Here is an 8,845-nt window from a genome sequence, read left to right as displayed (position 1 = left end):
ACGTCACCTATATATGTCGCGCGTGTCACAGCAAGACGTGCGTCACCTATGTCGCGCGTTGTCGCCAGCAAGACGTACGTCACCTATAGTATGTTCGCGCGTTGTGCGCAGCAAGACGTACGTCACCGTATATATGTCGCGGGCCACACCCGCGTGACGCCAGCAGGAAGTACGTCACCTATATATGTCGCCGTGTCACAGCAAGACGTACGTCACCTATATATGTCGCGCGTGTCAAGCAAGGACGATACGTCACTATATATTCGCGCGTGGTCCACAAGCCAAACGTACGTGATCTATATATGATCGCGCGTGTCGAACAGCAAGACGTACGCTCACCTATATAGTTCCGCGCTGTGTCACAGCAAGACGCTACGTTCACCTATATATGTCGCGGCGTGTCACAGCAAGACCGTAACGTCACCCTATCATATTTCGGCGCGCAGCGCGTGTCACCAGCAAGCGACGTACGGATTTATATATGGTCGCGCGTGTCACAGCAGACAGTCAGCGTCACTATTATATGTCGCGCGTGTCGCAGCAAAGACGTACGTCACCCTATAGTTATTGCTGTCTGGCCGCGTGTCGCCCTAGCAAGGACGATACGGTCACGTCCCCTCTCCACCTCCTACCTTCTACTGTCCGCTCTCTATCGCACTCGCCGTGGCTTTATCTCTCCCTGCCATAACTAATATATAGAATGAGGATCCAACATATACAATATAAACAAGCCATTCATCGACATAAATCCCATATCAGATAAATAAATTATCACCCTGATAATAGCTATCAAATATATACAAATTATATTCATTCAAATTATAGTGTTGCAGCGTGTTCGCAGCCAAGACGTACGTCACCTTATATATGTCGGCGCGGCTGTCGCAGCAAAGACGGTAACCTCACCATATAGTAATGTCGCGCGCTGTCACAGCAAGTACGTACGCCGCCCCGCCCTTCCCCCCCCGCCCCGCTCATCTATATATGTTCACGCGTGACATGTCACAGCAAGACGTTACGTCACCCTATGTCCTCGGCGCGTGTCACAGCAAGACGTACGTCACCTATATATTTGTCGCGCGTGTCGCAGCAAGACGTTACGGTCACCTATATATGTCGGCGCGTGTCGCAGCAAGACGTACGTCATCTATATATGATCGCGCGATGTCGCAGCAGACGTACGTCACCTATAATGTCGCGCGGCCTGTCACAGCAAGACGTACCGTGATCTATATTATGTCGCTGCGTGTCGCAGCCAAGACGTACGTCACCTATATATGTCGCGCCGGTGTCGCAGCAAAGACGTACTCACCTTATATATGGTCGCGCGTGTCGCAGCAAGACGCTACGTCACCTATATATGTCGCGCGGTCGCAGCAAGACGAGTTACGTCACCTAAGTATGTCAGCGCGTCGGTCGCAGCAAGACGGTTACTCAGCCTTATATATGGCCGCGCGTGTCACAGAGCAAACGTACGTCATACTATATACTGTCGCGCGCTGTCGCCAGCAAGACGTACGTCAGTAGTATATGTCGCGCGCTTGTCACAGCAAGACGTTACGTTCATCTATATATGTCGCGGCGTCGTCACAGCAAGACGTTACGCTCATCTATATATGTCCGGCGCGTGTCGCAGCAAGACGTACGTCACCTAGTATATGTCCGCGTCTGCTCGCCAGCAAGACGTAACCGTCAACCTATATATGTCGCGCTTGTCACAGCAACGACGTACGTCATCTATATACTGTCGCGCGTGCTCACCCAGCAAGACGTACGTTTCACCGATGTCGCGCGTGTTCTCACAGCAAAAGACGTTACGTCACCTATGGTCGCGCGTGTCACAGCCAAGACGTACGGCATCGTATATATGTCGGCGCGGCCCGGTGTCACAGCAAGCACGTACGTGCATCATATACTGTCGCGGGTGTCACAGCAAGACGCTACGTCACCGTATTATATGTTCGCGCTGTCACAGCAAAGACGTACGTCACCTATATATGTCGCGCGTGTGCACGCACAGACGTGACGTCACCTATATATGTCGGCGCGTGTCGCAGGCAAGACGTACGTCAGCCTATATATGTCGCGCCATTGTCACAGCAAGACGTTGGCGTCACCTCATGTCGCGCGTGTCAACAGCCCAAGACCGTACGTCACCTATGTCGCGCGTTCACAGCAAGACGTACGCGTCACACTATATAGTTGCGCGCGTGTCGCCAGCAAGACGTACGTCACCTATAATATGTCGCGGGTGTCACAGCAAGACGTACGTCACCTTTATAATGATGCGGCGTGTCACAGCAAGACGTACGTCACCGGTATATATGTCGCGCGTGTCACAAGCAAGACGTACGTTCATCTATATATGCTCACGGGACGTGCGCAGCAAGCGTAGCCGCTACCTATATTATGTCGCGCGTGTCACAGCAAGACGTACGTCACCATATATGTCGCGCGTGTCACAGCAAGACCGTTACGTCACCTATATAATGTCAGGCGCGTGTCACAGCAAGCACGTACGTCATCTATAAATGTCACGCGTTGTCGCAGCCAAGACGTAGGGGGGCGGCGGGGAGGCGTCAGGCGGCGGTAGGTAGCGGTGATGTCTGGCGCCGGCTCACAGCAGACGTACCGTCGATCTAGGTGAGGTATGCTGCACGCGTGGTTCGCCGAAGACAAACCGAAACGTCACCTATTGTTCGGCGCGGTGTCACAGCAAGACGTACGTCTACCTATGTCGCGCGGTGTCACAGCAAGACCGCTACGTTGATTTATATATGTCGCGCGTGTCATCAGCACAGACGTACGCTCACCTATGTCGCGCGTGTCACAGCCAAGACGTAGCCGTCACCTACTTGTCGCGCGTGAGTCATCTCTCTCTCTCTCTCTCTCTCTCTCTCTCTCTCTCTCTCTCTCTCTCTCTCTCTCTCTCTCTCTCTCTCTCTCTCTCTCTCTCTCTCTCTCTCTCTCTCTCTCTCTCTCTATCGCTCTCTCTCTCCCTCCTCTCTCTCTCTTATGCGTGAAGTACGCGCTGTGTGTCTGCTTTACCCGATTTGTACGCGGTTCCCTCGCGGTTGAAGCGTACACGCGCTCGCGTTTGAAGCGTGTTGATATATATACCAGTATCGTGTTTGAATCGCGCGTAAATCTATCAGAATCAACGTGCTTGACCCGCGTGTAAGCCTACCGATATTTACGTGGTTAAAGTGTGTTGAAATCTACCAGGGATAAGCGTGGCTGAAGAGCTGCTATAGTGAGATCAACGTTGAGTTGCCGCACCACCAGCAACAGAACAAAAACTAATGCATTAAAACACACTCACGTCATGTTTCTCCAACTCTGTAGATTGAAATCGGCTTAAAACCACAGGCGTGTTTCCCCTCACAATTTTTTTCTATGGCTTGAAGCGTGCCATCAAAGGTGAGCATCAAAGTGATCATGAATTATTTCGCCTCTCTCGGCGCGCTCGCTCACGCTCGAGTGGCCCACTCGCTCGTGAGAGGCGGAAAAGCCAATCGAAACAAGAAATAGGTCGCATCGATCAAGCCTTGTTCGCTGAACAAGGAGTTTCGTGGAGGCCGCGACCTGCGGGAAATCTGAGTCCGAAACTATACGTACTTGTAAGCTCGCGATCGCTCCACAATAACAACAGATCATTTATTCATCGACGTAAACAATACATTAGTCAATTACGGCGTGCGCTGCGAGCCCCTGTACGAGAGAGCCCGCGCAGAATAGAGCGCGGGCGCCCCTCGACGCATAAGAATTGCAAATGGTTGCAAAATATAAGCTATTATACACCGTGTACAATAACATTACTTTCTATTTAATCGTATTTTGCTGTGCGCTCGTCAGTAATATCGGCTGCGTATTGTGGCGCCGCGAGGCGGAGTGCTGATCGTTGCTAACGTGGTTATAGGACGGCAAGGAGTCCATTGTTATGTAATACGTCTCACAGCGAAGTATAGTATGTAAAAGACCTGCTTCTAAATAGCAGACGGCGTGTTTCTTATACAGACTCACAACGGTTAGGTGGTATCAAGAGCATATAAAGAAGGTTTCCTTCTTTATATGCTTTTGGTGGTATGCTTCTCGCTTTGCAACCGACACACGTCGCCTAGTTCCTCAATCGTGTTATTATCCGAAAGAAATAAAAAAAATCCTTTTATATACTCCTGTTGTTGTAGTCGCGTCACGCAACAGTAAAAATCGAGTCAAAAATACAATGCAAAACATGCAAAAATGTCGCATGAATTCGACGATTGACAAGCCTATAGGTATAAAATATTGAGCTTGAAAAAGAGTAGATTTTATACTCTTCGCAGAAGTGAAATACTGCGGGAGGCAATTCGTACATTCCTTCTCGTGTGTTATTTTGGTTAGAAAGACGGCATTTGCGAACTCGAGAAAACTTCGATGACGTCACTACATGTTCGTTTAACTCAAACACTGCTGATTCTACAGTCACCAACAACAAGCGAAATGTGTAGCTAGTGTGTACGTACATGCGATTCTCTTCTTGAAAATCCCACGAAAGAAACGCTCGCAAATCTACATGCACGAACGTGACCTTTTCTATTTCGCGCGCGTGTTGCGAACGCAGGCCGCCTGTCAATATTGTCGTGTCGCGTGATGTAGGTCACACCGTCTCGACACGGGATTGTCACTAATGTCAGGGCCGATCCATTATTCAGCTGTGTAATGTTACGCTGTTATCGGGGGTACGTGGTTAAATCTTCCTCTTAGTTATACACACGGGACGACACGTCATGCATCACGTTGCCATTCCTTTCAGATGCATGCACGTGACCGACATCGGCGTCGGCTACCTGTCGACGATGACCTCTTTGACCTCGCTCTTCCTGCGATGGTGCTGCCAGCTGCGAGACTTCGGTTTGCAGCATCTGTATAGCATGAGGAACTTGCAGGTGCTCTCGCTCGCAGGTAAGGGCGTAAGTTACGTGTTAGCTCCACCAGTGCACGTCTACCTTCGCTCGGTACCTTCGCTCCGCCGCAAGGGATACGTATACGAGACCGTTTTGAAGAAACTAGTGACGGATCTTAACCTTAGCCCACTAGCGCCGTCGTTATTTCATGTTTAATATGGCTGCGAATGTTGGCAGTATGATCGTATGCCTTCTATAAACGATTCTATATTTTCAATTCTACCAAATTGAGGTGAGCTGAGTTTGAATTCTGAGTGGCGGCCTAATGTTAACATGTTTACCTTTGCGTCTAGCGTCATTTCTATTGTACCGCGGGCTGCGGCGTATCCAGCCATGTTGAAAAGATTTGTCACTGGTTTCACGCGTACTTTCTCCCCTCTGGCAGAGCGAAAGGCTACACCGGTAGAGTTAGTTTTGAGTCCGGCATCAGCGATAGATCAATGTAGGATTGATTAAGCGAACGCGCTTCGTCAATACCAGCAAACAAAACAAAGATGAACGAGATTGGTAAAGGGAAATTTTTTTGCAAGTCCCCGACCCCTGTCCCCTGTGCTGCCGCGGCACATCGTTCAATTTTTAGCGAGATGTGATTCAATAACGATATCCACCCATCCATCCATCCATCCATCCATCCATCCATCCATCCATCCATCCATCCATCCATCCATCCATCCATCCATCCATCCATCCATCCATCCATCCATTCCTCCATCCATCCATCCAATTCATCATTCCATCCTCCATCATCCATCTATCAATCCATCCATCAGCATTCCATCCATTCATCCATCATCATCATTCCATCCATCATCATCATCATCCATCCATTCCATCCATCCTCCATCCTAGTCCATCCATCCTATCCATCCATCCATCATCATCGATCATCCATCCATCATCCATCATCCATCCATCCATCCATCCATCCATCCTATCCATCCATCCATCCATTCCATCATCCAATCCAATCCATCCATCCATCGATCCATCCTACTCCATACCATCCAAGCCATCCATCCATCTCATTCCATGCATCCATCCATCCATCATCCATCCATTCACCATCCAGTCCATTCCATCCATCCATCCATTCCATCCATCCATCCATCCATCCATCCTCCATCCATTATCCATCTCTCTCTCTCTCTCTTTCTCTCCCCCCTCTCTCTTTCTCTACCTATCTATCTGACGGTCTGTTCTTTCAGTCTCCCCCATACTCTCTCTTATCCCTTCACTTTCTCCTTGTGTCTATGGCATGTGTTATCTATCGCTACACAGCTGCTGTCCGCTTCTGCTCACGACGGTGACGTCTATCGGCGTCTCTGTCAACCTGCGCTGCAGCTTCATTGCGCAGCTGGAATCTTAGAGCGAATTGTCCCGGTAGTCGTCGACCTACGAACTATACGCAATGTACTTCTGCGAGCACATGTCACTACGTGCCTCATACCGAGGGTAAGCACTGTACATGGATGAGTATTGCGGTAGCTAAGCTACCGTATCGCTGCCATGGCTCTCTTCAACTGCGAGACAGCCTTCCGGTGATTGACCGACGCCTCGCGGCAGCAGCCGTCGACGTTTCGAAAGAAACATAGATTGGCGGCGAGCTGAGAGAGCCGTTCAAGGCCGCAGAGCCCTAGACGCCTGGAGCAGTCGTCAGCGTTGTAATGCTAATATCGCGCTCCGATAAGCCTGGCAGAGATGCGCGTGTGCCTGCCTGGTGTGCCAACGCGGCGGCCAGTCAGCTGTTGGTATAGTCGTTGGATGCACCATAGCGCATGAATCTAATACACGACACAGAGTGCGCTTGGCCTTCCCTCTCTCTCTCTCTCTCTCCTCTACCCTCTTCTGCACAGCACAACGTTACAGAAAGATGAGCGATGCGCGATGCATGCAGATTGCCCTCACGCCCCCACCCTACGCGCGCAATCAGAAAGAGCAGCAGCATCGTACGTAGCATGCGCCTTGCTGCTTATGAAATACGTAGGCCGCTCTTCCAGAATAGTTGTCGATATATCTTTTTGGTGATGGCGTCATGACAGACTGAAGCACGCCTGTGAGAGAGCGTCGTGACTCTGTTAGTGAGTCACTTGGTTACTACTGCGCGGGAATCGGGAACCTTCGTTATCGACTCTTATCACCGGTTGTGCTCTTCGACGCCTTTGCTCTCCCAGAGCGGCTGCACGTATAGAGAGATAGGGGTGAAAATGGAGCACAGGTCTTGTGAACGCTGGTGGAGAAAGGCGTGACCGGTTGCACTCTCGGAGAAAGCGGCTAGTTTCAAGATCCAGCCTATTATGTGTCCGACATTTACGCGCAACGCAGCTACCACACACATACATACACACACGGCACGCCACGCCACGCTACGCCTACGCACACACGCACTGCCACGCACTTATCACATGTACAGCACACACACACGCACACACCGCACACAAACCACCACACACACTACACAACACACACACACGACACCAGCTCAACCGCACATCAAACACACACACACACACACAGCACACACATCCACACACACCCACAAACACTATACCACACACGCTACGTACGCACGCACACTCCAATGCTCACGTACGCTGGCGTTATCGCGCGCTCCTTCCTCGCGGCTCTCCTCGTCACGTGACACTCGCGGGAAGCTGTGGTCGCTGGCTGACACGTGACGTCGTCGGTAAATCATCGATTGCCACGTTAAAGTCTCGTAGTGGTTCAGCGCCGCTAAATGTTGACGGCAGGACGCTATATTATGTCACAAAAAACGTGAAATCTTGGGTTGTTTTACGGCGGAGTTCGAAAATCTAATTGAAAGATCTGATTTAAAGGTCTGATGTAAAACCCAAACCACCGCATCGCATGATAACATCGCATTGATCTGTACGAGCGCAGGCGAGTACTCACATTTCTTCATCACATCGGTTTGTGTGTTAGCAGCACAAACAGCCCGAGCAATTCGGACGTAGCAGAGCGCAATATACACGAATCACGTCGCAGTGGCAAAGCGTCGCGAGTAATTTCGAAAACAACATCGGAGAGATGAAAAACAAATCACTAGTCGTGAGAGCTGTTAAAAGCGTTCTCGTTTTGAATCTTGGTTTTTGGGGAAAATGGTCGCCTCCGTTTCCGTAATAGAATAGACACACGCATTTCGGTGTAGCGTAAAATTTTCGATAAAAACCGGAAACGGCCTGCGTTTCGTTGCCGGCTAATTCGCCTGTTGTTTTCTCCGAGTGCAATCAGAGTGCCAATAAACGTTATCAGGTGAAAGTTCTCAATTATAAACGTAATGATGTGTAATTGGAATACCATTAAATCACACGCATGCACTCGTGCTCATTGATATAATCTGTGTATATAAACTGCCAGTTACGCAGTTCCTTTTCAATGAATACGGTTACAGCACACTAGCGAACAACGAACTACGTTATCGTGTAATTACGGTGAAGGCTGCCCGTTGAATTATTAATATATGACGCGATATTTACGTCAATGATTGCGATGATGCGGCGAATCTATATTTAGCATTCCTGTGCGCAGATGCTTCATGGCTTTCCATGCATATTTTTATTTATAATAACGCGTATGCGTACGTATGAGCGTACGTACACGATCGCCACAGCAGCCATATATTCTACTGCGCCGAATACTGCATCATCACTCCACTAACCTGATTTGAAAGCAATTAGCGTCCTCCATCGCAATTCCAATCATTAATTCAGCGAATATTTCATGAGGAAACGCACCCCGGCGATGATATGCATACGATCGGGGGACCGTGTGCGCATCGTATTAAGTTTAACTACACATCCATATCACGTCGTTGGTATATTGCCCGGTATATATATATATATATATATATATATATAATAACTATAGTATACACTACTATT

At 49.4% G+C, this 8,845-nt stretch overlaps 1 protein-coding gene across 1 annotated transcript in view; it reads left to right on the top strand.

Moving 5' to 3' along the window:
* Positions 1–5,128, top strand: part of LOC106811487 (F-box/LRR-repeat protein 16-like) — a 28,264-nt gene extending 23,136 nt beyond the window's left edge. Inside the window, exons 3-4 of the mRNA XM_014815127.1 lie at positions 4,796–4,944; positions 5,124–5,128. Coding sequence (XP_014670613.1) covers positions 4,796–4,944; positions 5,124–5,128 — 154 coding nt within the window. The remainder of the gene's footprint in view (positions 1–4,795; positions 4,945–5,123) is intronic.
* Positions 5,129–8,845: the final 3,717 nt, after the last annotated feature.

This window comes from Priapulus caudatus, unplaced genomic scaffold, assembly GCF_000485595.1.
Source record: "Priapulus caudatus unplaced genomic scaffold, Priapulus_caudatus-5.0.1 Scaffold544, whole genome shotgun sequence".
Classification (NCBI taxonomy): Eukaryota; Metazoa; Priapulida; class Priapulimorpha; order Priapulimorphida; family Priapulidae; genus Priapulus; species Priapulus caudatus.
The sequence above is the reverse complement of the archived record's forward strand: the minus strand, read 5'-3'. Positions and strand labels throughout refer to the sequence as shown.